At 42.7% G+C, this 19418-nt stretch overlaps 1 protein-coding gene across 2 annotated transcripts in view; it reads right to left on the bottom strand.

The window, feature by feature from the left end:
• The window catches only part of PALMD (palmdelphin), a 39670-nt gene extending 20619 nt beyond the window's left edge, over positions 1-19051 (bottom strand). Inside the window, exons 1-3 of one of the 2 annotated variants that reach the window (XM_048860124.2) lie at positions 18916-19051; positions 18734-18779; positions 9510-9590 (exon numbers count right to left, since the gene is read on the bottom strand). In XM_048860124.2, the coding sequence (XP_048716081.1) occupies positions 9510-9590; positions 18734-18778 (126 nt within the window). In that variant the 5' untranslated portion in view covers position 18779; positions 18916-19051. Of the gene's footprint in view, positions 1-9509; positions 9591-18733 lie in introns of both variants that reach the window. The other variant, XM_048860123.2, reaches the window with a different exon arrangement.
• Between the last annotated feature and the right edge of the window lie 367 nt (positions 19052-19418).

Consider the following 19418-nt stretch of genomic DNA (forward strand, 5'->3'; position numbering starts at 1 on the left):
TGTCTTTCAACTGTGGTTTCTATTTTTTTTGAGCTGGTGAATTGATCACACAGAAGGTGCTCTAAGTCACTTATTCATTTATATATTTGTCAACTGCATGAAGTGGCTGCTGATCCACTTTGCACAGGATTATAAAGCACACTCAGTTATTACTCCCATTGTCTGAGAACTTGTTTTGGGGCAGATGGCTATAGTCTCTCCTATGCCAGAGTTGTGCTTGGTGCAAGAACAGGAGCTGCTCTAGTCTCAACACAGCTGCTGGGTTCCTCTAAATTGCACCACTGGTGTAGGGTTGTTAGAGATATGTTTCAGCATGCCCCTTCCTATCCTGATGCGTTCCTGTGCTGGGAAGACTGAGGGAGTGGGGAGCGAGGGGAAGGATGCGTTGGGTACAGGGCCCAGATCCGGCATGTTTATGCCAGCAGGGAGCTCCCTTCCAACAGGTGAATTCTCTCTGGGGTGTTTGTGAAAGTTTGCAAATCCCCATAACTGTGTGTAGAGAGTCTTGCCCAGACTTTGTAAATGAAAGACATCTAGAATGCAAAGTGTAGGCACTCAACACTGAAATCTAAAATAAATAAGAGAAAATGTGTTAATTTGTCAAAGTGCATCTAAGAAGCTACAAGTGTATTTTCACGCATATATACATTTTTCTTCACTGAGTAGATTCATTTTCAAATAGAAATAGGCTTGAGCTGTGAGGAGCTGATCAGCATTTGAAACTTTCTCCAAGCCAAATTCAATGTGCTTGTACTTCAAAGGCCTGGAAGAGTAGCCCTGAGGAAGACAACCAGGAGTAGCCTTTCCATCCCTACGAACTGCACTCCCTGTATCTTTCCAACCTGCTGCTGATTGATGCAGATGTGGCAGAGGATGCGTGGTCCTATGGTTGGGACTTGGGAAACCTGAATTAAATTCCTGCTGTTCCACAGACCTCCTGTGTGACCTTGGGCAAGTCACTTAGCCTCTTTGTGTTTTAGTTCGCCATCTGAAAAATGAAGAGAACAGCTTTTCCCTACCTCACTGTGGTGGTATGAGGAGAAATGCAAAGATTAAGTGCTCAGATCATATGGGCCATAGATGGATAATGCCTCTTGCCTTGCAGGACAATATTGAAATGCCTAGTGAAAACAATTAGGAGGAGATGTTAAACTGGCATTTTGACTTACTTTTATGTTCACATAATATTTCAGCCTAAGATTGAAGGCCACCCCGGGATGTTGGTGGGTACTGAAGCCCTTGGCTGATCCCTAGTCTGTTCACCCCTTGCTGTGTTCTGCGAGCAATCTGTAACTTGACAAATGCTTCCTTCATTTTGGCAGCACAGCATCAGCTTCCTAATGACAACTGTTTGAACAGGAAGTGGATTTGTTTCGTTCACCACTAAGCCACCACAAGAAGCTAGGTCTGTGCTTGTGCAAAGAAGAAAGGCACACAACCCATTTTTTTGGACTGGGCTGATTCTGAAAATCTTTAGTCACGTTGCACTAGACATAGGGTTATTGATGGAGGGCAGTTGAAGACGGAGGGTATATTGGGGACAGAGTGCAAACAAAAGACCCATTTCAAACTTGTTCCCATGTACGCATATGACAAAGGTGGACGTTGGCTGCTAACACACACCTGGATCCCTCACTTTCTTCCATGGAAGTACCCCTTGGAGGGGAAATGTGGATCGAAGATCTGTGAGATTCTCCTTGCAGTATTTTCCTGAGATGGTTCCTTTGTGGAGCACAAGGATGGGGTTCACCCCTCCCCGTGGCAGAATGGCCAGCTCTTTTTGCCTCCATAAGCTGTGGATCTGTGGACCTGCAGAATCTGAAGCCCTGTGCCTCTAAACTAGCTCTGGAGCCTCCTGGTCCTTTTTTCAACTCCGAGGCAGTACAACTCCATCACAGTAGTGCTGCCAAAGACTCCCCAGCTAGCAATCACCTCTGGGACCCTACCTTTAAGAAGGGGGGCCAGTGCAGAGGGGGCAAAGAAAATGTTATTAGAGCTGGGTGGATTTCTTTACATTAACAAATTTAATATTCAAAGAGACACCGTTGGAGTGACCGAAACCTTATGAATTTGGCAAATCATTTCAGCCAAACCCCTCCCCCAAAATCCTTGCCTTATTTTTGGTTGAAACTGTTGATTTCAGCATATTCGAAACAAACTATTTCAGTGCAAAATGTCACTCTTAAATTGCCATTCAAAATTTTTGTTTCACCCCCAAACACTTTTTAATATTTGGTTTGTTGAGGGAAAAACTGAAAAAAAACCAGTTTGGTTCAAAGAAACCAATTTTGGGTTTTTTTTGGTGGGGGAGGGTTAAATTTGGCCACTGGCCCCAAAACCCCCCAATTATTTGTTCAGCTCTGAATATTAATGCAGCCTCCATTGGACTTGCATTTGATAACTCTGAGTAACAGAACATCATTTTATTGCAAGGGGGGTAGAGACTTAAAACAAGAGAGAGGACAGTGTACATCTGACAAGGCAAGCACAATCCTCTTTCTGTAACTGTTCCACCAAGCCCTGTCAATGAATGTGTCTTGGTCTTGGTGTGATTGTGGGGGGGGAGGGATAGCTCAGTGGTTTGAGCATTGGCCTTCTAAACCCAGGGTTGTGAGTTCAATCATTGAGGGGGCCATTTAGGGATCTGGGGCAAAAATTGGGGATTGGTCCTGCTTTGAGCAGCAGGTTGGACTAGATGACCTCCTGAGGTCTCTTCCAACCCTGATATTCTATGACCAGAAAGGAGATAATTGGGATTAAGCCAGAATATGAGTGGATGGGTGAGATTCTGTGGCCTGCATTGTGCAGGAGGTCAGACTAGATGATCGTAATGGTTCCTTTTGACCTTAATATCGATGAATCTATAAGATTGGGCACTCAAAGAGTGTCTTCCCCTTGCCAGATCAGGACAATTCCTACAATAATCTAGTCTGATTAGCTATCTTTTATTTAAGGTAAGGAATCTTTTATTTAAATGTGTATGATAGGTAGGGCTTTCAGGGTAATGACTTTCCAGGTATTGCTCTGCTTTGAATTGACCTAGCACTGCTTTTGGTGAAAGGAGATTATAATTTCCAAATATGACATAGGATCTGATCCTGTAGTTCTCAGACATGCATATTGTCTATTAGAATCAATGGAAGTTTTGTGTACAAGGACTATAAGGATAATCCCTATGAAAACAGAACACCATCCATTTTAGTACAATAATCTAAAAAATAAGAAATGTGGGTAAATTTCCTATAATAGCTTTCTTGCACATTTTATTTAATTAGTCACACTTTTATGAATGGCTTACATGCTGTATAATTTGGAAATGTTTGTTGTATAAAGGGAGAAGCTCTGGCTAGAGAAGAATCCTGCATGGCTCCACTGAAACCAGTATAATTCATTGAGGAATAGCGATAACAGCTGCCTTTAGGGACTCAGAAACTTTCTGCAGAGCCATGTTGCTCTTCCTTCATTACAAAGAATGAAAGTGGTTCTAGTACAGTACAAAGTTATGCATGCTACAGTATGTTTGTACCTCTGAGTGCATGATATCATGTTGGCTTCTGTACATTGTGTAGAGGAAAAGGATATGAATACAATATGATCAGCTAAGACTCTCAGAATGGCTGGAATGCTATCATTGCCCCGTGTGGTTCATATTCTGTCATGCTAGTGGTACTGACAATAGATTACACTGCTGTGAACAAACTCCTGAGCATGCTCGGGGGGGGGGGGGGGTGTGGGGTATAGCTGGTCACAGACCACAGAACAAGTCTGGAATAATGAAGCAGGATGTCATCATTTTGTCCCCTGCATAGGTGTTCCACAGTCTGATGTAAATTTTGTGGCTGGTCATAAGATGCATATTTTATTTTCCCAATGTGCAAAATGCAAACCCATACACTGTATCTAGCAAGAGGTCTGAGTTTTTCACATTTTAACAGCTTTTAAAAATAGGGTCACTTACTATTCTCACAGAATAAACCCCTGGGATGGTAACACATGTGACCTCCATGAGATAGCACTCGGAGAGTCAAAGACACATTGAAGGGGGTGGGAATAGACAGGTTCAGCAGGTAAAATGAAAGGATCCATAAAATCTGCTGGAAAGTCTACCCAGAACTATGAGAGTCCCATCCTCTCTGCACGCCACCTCCAGCCGCACAGCTCTGGTCCCTATACCTTTCCCCATCCTCTCAATGGGAATGATTGTAAGTGCAGAGGGGAGTTACTGCTGGCTGCACCAGTAATCACTCCCATACAGATTTAATGTGCCCTCTGTATAGGGGAGGCATGCTACCCTTGGCCCTGGGGAACCTCCTTTCCTGACCCACCGAGCTCTAACCTAACTGATCGGGAGTGAGACTGCTGTAAGGGGGCTAATCCATGAAAGCCTCATTCAGGTTGGGGGCTTACCTGCCCAGTCTTGTTTCCCTCTACCTCCATACTGGAGAGGAGCAAGTAGCCCATAGTTATGGGATGGAGAAAAGTGATGCAACACAAAGCAATTCAGTGAAAGGGACAAACCTGGAAAACCATAATGTTGAACTAGATCTAGGGGTGATAGTGGATGGTTAATGAGAGATCAGCTTGCTGTGTAATATGCAAGCAAAACAGGCCAACATAATCTTGGTTTGTATATTGTGTGCTAATACAACCAGTCATGGAAAAGGGGATGGTAATCCCTCTCCATATGGCTCTGCTGTGGCCACACATGGGGATATTAAATTCTATTCTGACACTTCATTACCAGAAAGAAAAGGAGTACTTGTGGCACCTTAGAGACTAACCAACTTATTTGAGCATAAGCTTTCGTGAGCTCACGAAAGCTTATGCTCAAATAAGTTGGTTAGTCTCTAAGATGCCACAAGTACTCCTTTTCTTTTTTGCGAATACGGACTAACACGGCTGTTACTCTGAAACCTTTCATTACCAGAAAGACACTGACAAATTAGAAGTAGTTCAGAGAAGAGCAAGCAAAGTTATTTGGGGAACAGAGGATTTGATTAATGGGGAAAGATAGATAATTAGCTCTTTTAGTAGCTTAGCTGAAACTACTAAAGTGGGATAGGATAGCCAACAATACCCGAAAAGAGTAAACACTAATGAAAGAGAATAATGTACTTAGGCTGGTACCAGGGAGTACACACAGGAATCATAGGACAAAATTAGGAAAGGAAAAATCCAGTCTGAGTATCAGGAACAACTTTGTTCCATTGTGTGGGTCATTGAAAGATAGACTGGACAAAGTACTGATAATTATGTAATAGGGAACAAATTCAAATGAATGAAATATTCTGCATTAGCAGAATGGAGATGGACTAGAAGTACCATTTTCAAAAGTGAAAGTCAATGGGCGTTAGATGCCTAAATCACTTTGATGTACCGTGTGCAACTTTCAAACACATCTAGTTTGAAAGTTAGACTATGCCTTGTACTTGCGACACATCTACCTGTCTTTTTGTCCACCATGATCAACGTAAAGTGGCTTCTACATGGTTTCTAATGCAGTGACCAAGGAACATGCACTGGTAATATTGGGGTAGGAAATTACTGCTCACAAACTAAAGAGCCCTTAAAGTCATTCTCTTCTCTTCCCCTCCCACCCACCCTCTCACTCTTCAAACTGTGTGAGCATGTGTGTGTGTGTGTGTATCCATACCCATATACAATTGGGTTCCGAAAAAAATAGGTCTCAAGGACCAGACACTAAGTTAGTGTGACTGATATATACCAGTTGAAGATCTTGTCTTTAATACGCACCTGTGCAGGGGAGTGTGTACACTTGTACTATTTAAAATAATTATAGGTCATTATTCCTGCAACATAGGGATTGTTTTTGTGTATTTTAAGATACCAGGAACAAGGGGAAAGAATCTCCATAGTCACTATGTCCCCCAGTTCCACATGGCATCTTAACTTCTACTAAAACTGAGGCAATTTCATGTCCTTGAAAGGTGGCCGGGGGGGTGGGGAGTTGCCCTTCAGCATGCCCTAGCATTAATAAGAACAAAAGGGATGCTTGAGTTTGTTCATATAAGGACAGAAAATAAATAGTATTGAATATACTACAATGATGCTATCTTAAATAGCGGCACACTCGTGTTCCTAATACTGTATTCTGTTTTGGGAAGCATGTGGAAAGAGATATTTGAGTTTCAATAGCCCAGAGAATGGCAAATAAGATATCTGTAGATATTGCCAGGCTTAAATATGATGGGAGGTTGCAAAAACCATTATTATGAAAGAAGAGCTAGAGGGGACTTAAAATGGGATTGAGCATCACTGGCCACCAGTGACATTGGGCCCCATTTGCCATGCTGCAGTGATTGCAAGATCACGTGGCCTCCCTTTCCTTAAGTATAGGAAGATATTTCACTTACTGCAAGTGCTTGGGGACACAGAGAGACAAATCTTTTAAATCCACTATTTGAGTCAAGGTAGGGCCTAGAGCAGTGGCAGGCAACCTGCGGGCCGCATGTAGCCCATCAGGGTTAGCTGACTGCAGGCCATGAGACATTTTGCGGACATTGACTGTCCGCAGGCATGGGCCCCCACAGCTCTCAGTTGCCACGATTCGTCATTCCTGGCCAATGGGAGCTGCAGGAAGTGGCGCGAGCCACAGGGACATGCTGGCCACCGCTTCCCACGGCTCCCATTGGCCAGGAACGGTAAACCACGGCCACTGGGAGCTGCAGGTGGCTGTGCCTGTGGACGGTCAATGTAAACAAACTGTCTCATGGCCTGCCAGCGGATTACCCTGATGGGCTGCAGGTTGCCTACCAATGGCCTAGAGGTAATAGTCAAGAACAGAGCCCTCTGGTGCTGTCAATATTTGAAGTGTATAAGAATAGGGTATTATCCCCTTGAAATTACTACTTCATATGTATATGTGCCAAAACCGGGACAAGCAAATGATTTGCCTGCAGTCTGTTAGTTGCAAGTTTTATGGAGGAGAGGGTTTCTTTTTCCACATATAGCACTGCACAACGGGTCAGGTTCATTGCAGTTTTTCCTGCCTTCCTCTAAAGCAGTAGGACATGGCACTGAAGGATGTAATGATCTAGTATGGCAAACACAGCTTCCTATGTTCTTGTGTGGGTGAAAGAGGAAGATGAATGGGACCGGCTACCTGTGCTTAATTTGAAGATGTTTCAGTTCTAGATACACTTCTGTGTCGTGGGAGAGGCGATTCTGTGTAACTTGTTCAGGAAAGCAAGCCAAACCCCTGTTTTTGAAATCAATACCCCTTTGCTGGATGCCTCCTTCCAGACACACAATTAATAGGGGGCAAGATATGCTTAGGATCTTTATGATAGCAGAATATCAGTTCTACATACTTTCAAGAAGCAAGCATTATGTCCTATTTAAATTACTTGAAATGCCAATCTGTCCTAGGCAGAAGGGACGCCTGAGAAAATAGTCACCCCATTTTTTAAATAATATGATTGAAGAGGTGGAGCATTTGAGTCATCAGTTGTGACACCGGACAGACCAGCCAACCTGTGTATGACCCATAACAATGTAACAGAAGGCATTACAATGGTAATTGAAAAGAAAAGGAGTACTTGTGGCACCTTAGAGACTAACCAATTTATTTGAGCATAAGCTTTAGGTGTGTGAAAGCTTATGCTCAAATAAATTGGTTAGTCTCTAAGGTGCCACAAGTACTCCTTTTCTTTTTGCGAATACAGACTAGCAGGGCTGTTACTCTGAAATGGTAATCAAGACAATCTACTTGTATGTGAATTTCAAAGAGCTGTACTAGACTAGCAATCAGCTCATTCATTTGTAATAATAGGAATCAAGAGTAGCCGCTAAGTGTATTGGTTGGTCTGTGTTTACCTATATCTTGTTAGAAGTTTAACAATGTAACCGGATTATCTTGTCGATGCTAATTCCCTTTCATGTCTTATTTGCCTTAATTATGTATGCAACTGTGTCCAGTTAACCTTAAGATCAAAGATATAAGATACTGCAGGAAACTAATAATATTATCCACATTGTCTTTGGTTTAAATATCTCCGTTACAATGCATGACTGGTTAATTGCCTTATGTGAATGAGTGTAACTAGTTTACCAGTAAAAAGAAAAGGAGTACTTGTAGCATAAGAAATAGAAGATTAGCTTCAAAGCAAAGACCTTGCTTTGAATACATTGTGTATTCTTCCTCCCGAGAAGGCCCTGCTGTGACAATATCTGTGAGGAAGCTTGTCAGCCTGCTAGAAGAACTAGAAGGAAGCCCTGGGCCTAATCTTTTTTCATCCCTAGTCTGCTTAAACTTTGAACAGAGAAAGTACAAGTTGTAAAACAGACATCTTTCAAATAATGATTTGGAATAACCTGGAAGATGCGTGGAAAGACTGGGACAGACTCTATATCTGGACTGCCTAAATTGATTCCAGAAAGACTTTTACAAATCAGCAGCCACACCATCTCTGCTATGAAACTGACCCAAGGACTTTACACACATTTGTATGTATATTGATCTTTTAACCATTTGCAACTCTTTTTTTCCTTTTATTATTCAAATCTTAGATTTAGCTATTAACGATTGGCGTGATTATTGGGTAAGATCTGAGACTCATATTGACCTGGGGATAAGTGTCCCGTCCTTTGGGATTGGTGAAACTCACCTATGGTGAATCAGGTTTTCAATAACCCCTCACTATACTAGACTTGGCTGTCTAGATGGGAGTCAAGTGTGGAACGCTTAAAGGGGGATGTATTTGGTTTCTTGTTAACCAACATGGTATTAGAGAAGTTATTTTATTACTGGCTTGGTGAATCTAATTACAGAATAAACCCGCAGTTTGAGGTATTGTCTGCCCTAATCCTTGGAGTCTGCCCTGAGTGTAGCATTCTCAGTGTGGCCCTTCCAGGCTGTCCGGTCACATCAGTGTTTTGAACACCATACTAATGTGAACTTGCCAAGTCTGACATCGGTGCAAAATTTGCAGACGCTTCTCCTATATGCTTCCCATACAGGGTCACAACATTATTTCATTTAGGAGATGCATTAAATAAATTGATAGATGTTTTGCCAGATAAAAATAATCTGCTACTCAATGATTTTAGCAAGAAGCTGTTATTTGCCATTTGGTTGCATCCCATGATTATATTGCATTTTGTGCTGAAATTATGATGTGAACACATTCAGTCTGACATGTGAAGCCCAGTTTTAAGCTGGGAATTATTTCTGGTTCTGATCTCACTTTAAGATACAAAAATTATCAAACAACATTAACCGCTTTGTGTGAAGCTTTTGCACGATGCCTATTAAAGTCCATTGGAGTCCTGGTAAAACTCAAAACTGTTCTGCAAATGTAACAGTAAAGGCATGTTTTAAACCCATAAATGTAAGGACGCTTAGATTGAAGGCTGAAGCAACACTTAATTATAGCAGTCGTGCCTAATGCTAATAGCAGGGCTAAGACTTTCCTTGTGTTTTATTATTTGACTCTTATAGATATTTTGAAATGTTGAATAACAAGCTGCTGATATTGACAAAATAATACCTTCAAATGCTGGTATTTTAATTTTTCTTCTTCTACTTTAAGACGCTTCTGTGTGATTTCTTCCTGAAGCTTTCTCTTGTCCTGGAAATTTAAAAAACCCACAAATTAATTTTAAAAATGACATGTCACTGCTTTAGTGCTTTAACTTGGACCTCCGAGGGGAATTCTCAAGTGATACAGCACCACCACAGCACCATCTTCCTTCCTATTTACAGCACAGAGGTCATGGCTAAGGGAAAGGGTTATGCCTGGAATGTCCCTACACCCAGGCAATTCTCACCTGCTGGAATGACCTCCTGGAGCCACAGATAGCTGCCATAATATAAAATAAACTTGTGGCTGCTCTACCGGTCACCAGGAGACTACTGATTTGGCGCCCAGTGGCATAGATGCTGGGGGTGCTGCTGCACCCCCTGGCTTAAAGTGTTTTTCATCATATATAGTTTGGTTCAATGGCTCTCAGTACCCCCACTATAAAAATTGTTCCAGTACCTCAGTGGCCTCCTGAATCAGGGGAGAACATACAATGGTGATAGATGACTTAATCCAACTCCCTTTGAAGTAAAAAGAAAGACTCCTATTGACTTCAGTGGGCATTGAATCAAGCACAGAGTAACTTGTACCATTACAAGCACCCCTAACGGGCCACTCTGTTGCCAGTCATTGCTTCCACAAAGTACTGCTATTAGATATAACAACTTTGGCACCTATTCATTTACATTAATGTGTGGTAGGGCAATAACTAACTCATGTCTCACCTGCTGTTCTATACAGTAACTGATGCACCATAGTAAAAACTGATGTAATGACTAGAGGTTATAAAAGACTGCATATAGGGATCTCTGACAGGGGTGTATGGGCCTCCCATGTCACTTAGGAAAAGGCTATGCCCCTCTACTGGGCAAAGAGGAAGACGTTTGGTTCTCAAAGACTACCTGAGCTGCCAAACCTGATGGAAAGAGTAGTCAGGATGAGCCTAGCTGTTAGGAGGAGGAAGTGACAGCTGTGGAGAAAAGGGAAGTGGCATCTCCCAAAGGATTGCTCAGTCTCTTTTTGGAAGGGAGAGGAGCTGGTCTTTACTCCACTGTCTTGCCTGGAAGTGCCTGATCCAAGCAAGAAAAGGAGTAAATAGGGGAAGAGAAGCCTTCCTTGGTGCAAGGCAATCCTTTTATATTTTGATCATTTATGAACATTTTGGGGTAGGGGTGGGGAGATGCTGCCCTGTTTTGGCATTACAGTTAGGGGCCATGACTAAGGAAACTGCCCTGCAGTGATGGTTTATTTTCCCCCTTATGATTGAGATGGAACATGTGTGTTTGATTGATGTTGGACCTGCCTTAATGGAGATGTAGCCTCAAGACACAGGGATTGCTAGTGTGCTATCAGAGAAGCCCTTCATTTGCTTTTGAAAGTCAGCCACTTCTCGTGTGAAGGCTGTCTACTGTGTGACTGTTGGTAGGAACAGTACCTGTCTGGGGGAGACAGCAAGTGATAAACACCTAATCAATTGGAAGTACATGGGGAGGAATGTAGCTTGGCAGAGTATGATTGCCTCATGTTGGAATGTAGTAAGTGAATTGGCATTGACACACTTTCTCTTCTGAAAAGTGTCAAATGACAAGTGGACATAACTTCTGTTTTCCATCTCCCTGAAAGGTGCTACTGACCTACCTCTGCGATACAAGATACAACTTTTAAAGGTGAGTTTAGATTTGGAATATAGCTTGACACAGTCCCTATAACATTTATCCATCAAAGATTCTTTGTTCTTCTGTAACTCATTTGCCTAACTACCAATGGATTTAAGATATTTGTGGGTGTTGTTTGTCAGCAGCATCTATTATAAAATATGCTTTGGCTAAGAACTGCTATCATAGATTTCTTACTGTTCCGTTTATTCTGATTTCAAGAATATGCCATCTCTGAACTTCACAGCTTTCTTTAATACAGAACTTTCCTAATATCACTGTATAAGTGTTCCTGAATTAATCCAATCATTAGATGAACAGGTCACTAAGTCAGCCTGCATTTACAGAATAGGATACAGAAAGCTTCTCAGTCATTAGGAAAGTTACTTAACACAGTCCTGAAATCTCGCAACATAACCCTCTCAACAAAAATAAAACTTTATAATTCTTTTGTGCTCACATCTCTTCTCTACGGCTGTGAGACCTGGACACCATACAAATGGCATATCAAACACCTAGAGGACTTCCATATGCAATCTCTGCTCACCATTATGGGGATCTGCTGGCAGGACAAAATTACCAACCTGGAGGTTCTCCAAAAGTCAAATGCCATAAGCATCTAGGCCATGCTGAGAAAAGCCCAATTACGCTGGGTTGGACACCTCATTAGGATGCCTGAATATCGACTCCCCAGAAAAATTTTCTATGGAGAATTGGCACAAGGACACTGGACTCAAGGCTGCCCCAGAAAGTACTACAAGGACAGCATCAAGAACAGCATACACTTTGGTGCAATAAAACTGGATGATCTTGAGAAGGCTGCATTAAATAGATCAGCACACAACACTCAGAGCTTTCCAAGCCTTTGAAGAGGACATCAATAATAGATTATTAGCTGCAAGGTAAAAGCATCATACTACTGCTATAAGAAAAGGAGTACTTGTGGCACCTTAGAGACTAACCAATTTATCTGAGCATAAGCTTTCGTGAGCTACAGCTCACTTCATTGGATGCATTCGATGAAGTGAGCTGTAGCTCACGAAAGCTTATGCTCAGATAAATTGGTTAGTCTCTAAGGTGCCACAAGTACTCCTTTTCTTTTTGCGAATACAGACTACCACGGCTGCTACTCTGAAACCTGTTACTACTGCTATAGTTACCAAGGTGCTCACCGATGACTTTGTCTGCCCAATCTGCTCATGAGCATGCGCATCATGCTTTGGACTTCAGAGTCACTCCAGGCTCTCTCTTTTTGTGGATTCTGAAAACGTCATCATTGAACTGACTGACTACACACATTTTCAGACTGGTCCACTTTCTAAGGAACGTGTTTTCTTGATAGTCACACTTTAAGCCAGAGAATGCACCCAGCTTAAGTTTATGCTAAAATATACCAGTGCTAACTTTGGTACAAATAGTAAATTATGAAAGATGCCCTGGGAGTCCACATACTCACTTAAAAAAAAATCTTATTTTAGCATTAAGAGGTCAAAGTAAACAATCAGGCAGCAAATACACTTTCAAAATGACAAAAATCCTGCGATAACAATAATTTCCTCTTGAACCATTTTTCTGTACTGTATCCAAACTAACACAGTAGTTAGTTACAGAGTAGTGTATAAGAATACTATACAAAAAGGCAATCCTAAAGGGATAAAAGTAGAATAAAGAAACAAACAAAAAAAAAAAAACAATCCAACTGAAAATGAGATCAATGTACAACATTAAAAGAAGGAATCATTTTTTTTTTTAAGCGAACTCCTCACACATTTATTTTACTTTACCCCCATGTTTCCTCCTATGCTCTGCTTCATCTTCAGGTTTTGTACTTGCATCCTTCATAATATCTGTGGCTATTGCTAACACCTCCCTAAGTAACTACCCATTAACTAAGTAAAGTAAAATAAATTTTTGGTGCTGTATGGACAGCACTTCGTCTGAAATTGATTGTTGAACACAGTGGGCCAAATTCCACACACAGTCTGAGTACATGTTCAGCCTGCACATCATGAAAGGATTTAAAGCAGGTTGGGGCATTCTCTAAGCTGCACTTTGCTGTGCATTGTCTAGATCTTACTGCTGTCTGTACAGGGTCTGCACAGCGGTTTGAACATTTTAAATAACTGAATGAATGTTAGGTTTCAGAGTAGCAGCCATGTTAGTCTGTATCCGTAAAAAAAAAAAGGAGTACTTGTGGCACCTTAAAGACTTACACATTTATTAGAGCATAAGTTTTCGTGAGCTACAGCTCACTACATCGGATGTATACAGTGGGAAATTTTCCCACTGCATGTATCCGATGAAGTGAGCTGTAGCTCACGAAAGCTTATGCTCTAATAAATGTGTTAGTCTCTAAGGTGCCACAAGTCCTCCTTTTTTTTTTTTTTTTTTTTTTGAATGAATGTTAAGTATTAGTCAGCTGGGTATGGACACTCCTTGAAGATGAGGCTTACAGGCAAGACTCCTCTTAGCACTCTTCATAATGGGGAGAGAGAGCTGCCCTGTTTGTGTGAGGGTGAAGAGGCACCTACGCCCCTTTCTCTCATCCATATACCAAAGTGGGACATGGCCCAGTGCCTTAATTTTTGACTCCCATTGTAGTCTATGGGAGTCTTGCCTAACTAAATACTCAGGGTCACCTTAAGCCCTTCAAAATTCATGTGCGGAGGGGAGGAATCTGTGCAAACCCTGTGGGAGGGGAAGGGAAGAGACAGCAGTCTCACATCATGGATCTTCCAATTTCTAATCCAGGCTAACTGTATATGGTTTTGTGGTTCCACTGCTTGTGAATATGTACCTTTGGTAGGGTGGAGCCAACATTTAGCACTCTCCACGGTCTCCTCCACCACCAGAGCTGGAGAAGTATACTTCATAAGAAAATACAGACCCTATCAACGTTATCTGACACAGAAGTCCTAATGCACCCATAGTCTTTCATTCCCAGCAGTTCCATCTTCTTCTCCTGTCTGTGAGGTCCCCCAGCAGAGGGTCCGTATTGTTAGAGCTATCAGAACAGCAAACCAGCCAGCCTGTGCACCTTTGCTTTTACAAGGATTCCTGGGAGTGCTTGTTGTTCATCCAAGTAGACAATAGCCTTTTAAGGACACACCTTCATCTCTTCTGCAGGGAGGGAAATGTCACCCTAATGGATGAGGCCAAGGAAACACCGTGATCTAGAACTGTTCCCAAGTACTTCCACTACTGCTTTTCATAGAATCATAGAATATCAGGGTTGGAAGGGACCTCAGGAGGTCATCTAGTCCATCCCTCTGCTCACAGCAGGACCAATCCCCAATTAAATCATCCCAGCCAGGGCTTTGTCAAGCCTGAACTTAAAACTTCTAAGGAAGGAGATTCTACCACCTCCCTAGGTAATGCATTCCAGTGTTTCACCACCCTCCTAGTGAAAAAGTTTTTCCTAATATCCAACCTAAACCTCCCCCACTGCAACTTGAGACCATTACTCCTTGTCCTGTCCTCTTCTACCACTGAGAATAGTCTAGAACTATCCTCTCTGGAACCACCTCTCAGGTAGTTGAAAGCAGCTATCGAATCCCCCCTCATTCTTCTCTTCTGCAGACTAAACAATCCCAGTTCCCTCAGCCTCTCCTCATAAGTCATGTGTTCCATACCCCTAATTATTTTTGTTGCCCTTCGCTGGACTCTCTCCAATTTATCCACATCCTTCTTGTAGTGTGGGGCCCAAAACTGGACACAGTACTCCAGATGAGGCCTCACCAATGTCGAATAGAGGGGAACGATCACGTCCCTCGATCTGCTCGCTATGCCCCTACTTATACATCCCAAAATGCCATTGGCCTTCTTGGCAACAAGGGCACACTGCTGACTCATATCCAGCTTCTTGTCCACTGTCACTCCTCGGTCCTTTTCCGCAGAACTGCTGCCTAGCCATTCGGTCCCTAGTCTGTAGCTGTGTATTGGGTTCTTCCGTCCTAAGTGCAGGACCCTGCACTTATCCTTATTGAACCTCATCAGATTTCTTTTGGCCCAATCCTCCAATTTGTCTAGGTCCCTCTGTATCCCTGCCCTCCTGCGTATCTACCACTCCTCCCAGTTTAGTATACTCCGCAAATTTGCTGAGAGTGCAATCCACACCCTCCTCCAGATCATTTATGAAGATATTGAACAAAACCGGCCGCAGGACTGACCCCTGGGGCACTCCACTTGACACCGGCTGCCAACTAGACATGGAGTGATTGATCACTACCCGTTGAGCCCGACAATCTAGCCAACTTTCTACCCACCTTATAGTGCATTCATCCAGCCCATACTTCTTTAACTTGCTGACAAGAATACTGTGGGAGACCGTGTCAAAAGCTTTGCTAAAGTCAAGAAACAATACATCCACTGCTTTCCCTTCATCCACAGAACCAGTAATCTCATCATAGAAGGCGATTAGATTAATCAGGCATGACCTTCCCTTGGTGAATCCATGCTGACTGTTCCTGATCACTTTCCTCTCATGTAAGTGCTTCAGGATTGATTCCTTGAGGACCTGCTCCATGATTTTTCTGGGGACTGAGGTGAGGCTGACTGGCCTGTAGTTCCCAGGATCCTCCTTCTTCCCTTTTTTAAAGATTGGCACTACATTAGCCTTTTTCCAGTCATCCGGGACTTCCCCCGTTTGCCACGAGTTTTCAAAGATAATGGCCAATGGCTCTGCAATCACAGCCGCCAATTCCTTTAGCACTCTCGGATGCAACTCGTCCGGCCCCATGGATTTGTGCACGTCCAGTTTTTCTAAATAGTCCCTAACCACCTCTTTCTCCACAGAGGGCTGGCCATCTACTCCCCATGTTGTGATGCCCAGCGCAGCAGTCTGGGAGCTGTCCTTGTTAGTGAAGACAGAGGCAAAAAAAGCATTGAGCACATTAGCTTTTTCCACATCCTCTGTCACTAGGTTGCCTCCTTCATTCAGTAAGGGGCCCACACTTTCCTTGGCTTTCTTCTTGTTGCCAACATGCCTGAAGAAATCCTTCTTGTTACTCTTGACATCTCTTGCTAGCTGCAGCTCCAGGTGCAATTTGGCCCTCCTGATTTAATTCCTACATGCCCGAGCAATATTTTTATACTCTTCCCTGGTCATATGTCCAACCTTCCACTTCTTGTAAGCTTCTTTTTTATGTTTAAGATCCGCTAGGATTTCACCGTTAAGCCAAGCTGGTCGCCTGCCATATTTACTATTCTTTCGACACATCGGGATGGTTTGTCCCTGTAACCTCAATAGGGATTCCTTGAAATACAGCCAGCTCTCCTGGACTCCTTTCCCCTTCATGTTAGTCCCCCAGGGGATCCTACCCATCCGTTCCCTGAGGGAGTCGAAGTCTGCTTTCCTGAAGTCCAGGGTCTGTATCCTGCTGCTTACCTTTCTTCCCTGTGTCAGGATCCTGAACTCAACCAACTCATGGTCACTGCCTCCCAGATTCCCATCCACTTTTGCTTCCCCCACTAATTCTTCCCGGTTTGTGAGCAGCAGGTCAAGAAAAGCTCCCCCCCAGTTGGCTCCTCTCGCTCTTGCACCAGGAAATTGTCCCCTACGCTTTCCAAAAACTTCCTGGATTGTCTATGCACTGCTGTATTGCTCTCCCAGAAGATATCAGGAAAATTAAAGTCACCCATGAGAACCAGGGCGTGCGATCTAGTAGCTTCTGCGAGTTGCCGGAAGAAAGCCTCATCCACCTCATCCCCCTGGTCCGGTGGTCTATAGCAGACTCCCACCACTACATCACTCTTGTTGCTCACACTTCTAAACTTAATCCAGAGACACTCAGGTTTTCCTGCAGTTTCGTACCGGAGCTCTGAGCAGTCATACTGCTCCCTTACATACAGTGCTACTCCCCCACCTTTTCTGCCCTGCCTGTCCTTCCTGAACAGTTTATAACCATCCATGACAGTACTCCAGTCATGTGAGTTATCCCACCAAGTCTCTGTTATTCCAATCACGTCATAATTCCTTGACATCACCAGGACCTTTTCCCATGGAAGGGAGGACTTAGCCCTGGTTTTTGTCTCAGTTTGAGTTTGCTATGGCAAATATTACAGATTCTACAGTTAGGGGCAAGTATTTGCTTCAGGCAGCAAGTGCAATATATAAGAACCTGGCTAAAACCCCAAGCCTGACTCCCCATGCCTTATAATAGGCAGCAGAGGATATAGGAAGCGGTCACAAGTCTTTAAAAACTGCTTCTCAAGTGTTTGTGTGGAGAGAGAAAAGTGCAACCCCTTCCAGCTATTCCATCTGATAACCCTCTAAAAAACTTCTCAGCTTTGAGGCTGTGCACTGAAAACCAGGTTGCAGCTTGAGCCTGGTCTAGACCCCATTAAAATTAATGAAAACGCATCCAAAGATCTTAGGGGGGAATTGATCAGGCCTTAAATGAATATGCTGTTTGCTGTGCTTCCACCTAGTGTCTAGTAGATGGGTGGTGTTTTAAGATGCAACAAGTAAAAACAAACTCCAGTTCAACTCTTTATCAGTATTTCCATCGAGGATCCTTCATGTTTATCCATGATGTGCTTAGTGCTGGTCAGGTTTTTTAATGCCATTGGCTATTTATCCAGGCTATATAATCTTTGTCAGCTAATTGCAAGATCATGTAATGCTAACCCACCATATGGAGAGAGCGAGAGCGTGTGTGTGGGGCTGGGGGGGGACCTTGAAAATAAAGGCACTGGCTTAAAGGTTGCCTGTAATTAATCAAACCTGAACTATCCTACTACAGATTTTCTTTTCTTTTTTCTCACCCAGAGCTGAAGTCTGCCCCAATTTAACCCTTCTCTAATCTAATTGATTTTGTTGGGGGTTAAATCAGGGTCCTGTAGATTTGAGTGACTTTTTTTTGTTACATTAACTTCCGCCATCTATGCTCCTTGTTTTAAAGAGATCAAAAAGTCCCTTCCCCCCCCCCCCCCCCCAAAAAAAAAAAAGTTCAGACTTTCAAAGCAGAATTCTGTTTAGAGCAGGAATGAAGGTGTCTTCTACAGTCTTTGGCATACATTACATTCTTTATAAATATCCCTCAATCTGTTGTTCTACAGAAAGCTGATAGCTTAGAATTCAGTCAGCCCATGCTCTTCCTTCTGACTTTTATAACTTAAGCTTTAACATTTGCAGAAATTAGAAATCCTGCAGTGTTACTTTTTGCCTGTGAAATATGGTAATTTATCAGTTGCAGAGCTTCTAGCTCAAGAAGACCTGCTTTTTGACCTGGCGTCCTTCAAACACACACACACACTGATATGAAGATAGCATTACGTATGTATGATATGAGGTATAATAATGACTTCGGTGCACTGGCTTTAGTCTTCAAACCTATTAAACCATAATAAAATTTACTGTATCACAGCGTATAACCTACAAAGAAAAATAAAGGAAAAGTAACCATTTCAAGCAGAAATAGATGCCTTTTCTTGTTCCTTTATAGAACAAATGATTCTTCAGAAAACATACAGTACTGCATTAATACATTGCTTTTTCGAAGACTATCCTCATGAGTTATAACTGTAAGCACTTACTGTTATGGCCTGGAATCTTTCCTTCAGCAGTTCAGCTTCTTCCATTCTGGAAATTAAAAACAGACAAGCAGTGAAGGGAGAAGAAATGATACCACAGGCAAAGAGCCACCTGTGAGGGTTTCAAGAAAAGAGGGGTGGTTTGTGATCCAATTCCACAGCAGAGAGAAGGGAGAATGCCTGACTTATCCGACGAGTCTCTGAACAGATGAGCAGATCAGCCGAGGCAGACCACATGTAATGAGGGTGCGGTGGGGAGGCAGCCGTGGAGAGTGCTGGCATGAGCTGACAGACAAGTTTGAACAGTGGAGCACAAGCCCTTTTCCTTCAGAAGCTGCCAACTCTTTGTTTTAATGTGCACAGTTAGCTGGCCATAGTTTCTTTAACTATTTCATGTCCAAAGCACAATTTCCAGGAACATGGCACAAATGCACTCAGACACATGCCACTTTTCCTCATATGTAGTCTTTAATGAAAAAAGTTTAAAGCAATATGCTGCAGACTTGAGAGCACCAATAATTGAACATAGTAAAGGAGTCAGATTCTCAGAGGCTTCAACAACCTGGATAAGAACTACAGGGTCAGGCTCTCTACTTGAACATTACTAGTATGCCTTTTGCAATTCTACTGCTTGTGTTCTAACAGAGCTCTCATAGTGGGTGGCTATTCAGCTGACTGGAATGAGATG

The sequence above is a fragment of the Caretta caretta genome, chromosome 8, assembly GCF_965140235.1.
Source record: "Caretta caretta isolate rCarCar2 chromosome 8, rCarCar1.hap1, whole genome shotgun sequence".
In the NCBI taxonomy this organism is placed as follows: Eukaryota; Metazoa; Chordata; order Testudines; family Cheloniidae; genus Caretta; species Caretta caretta.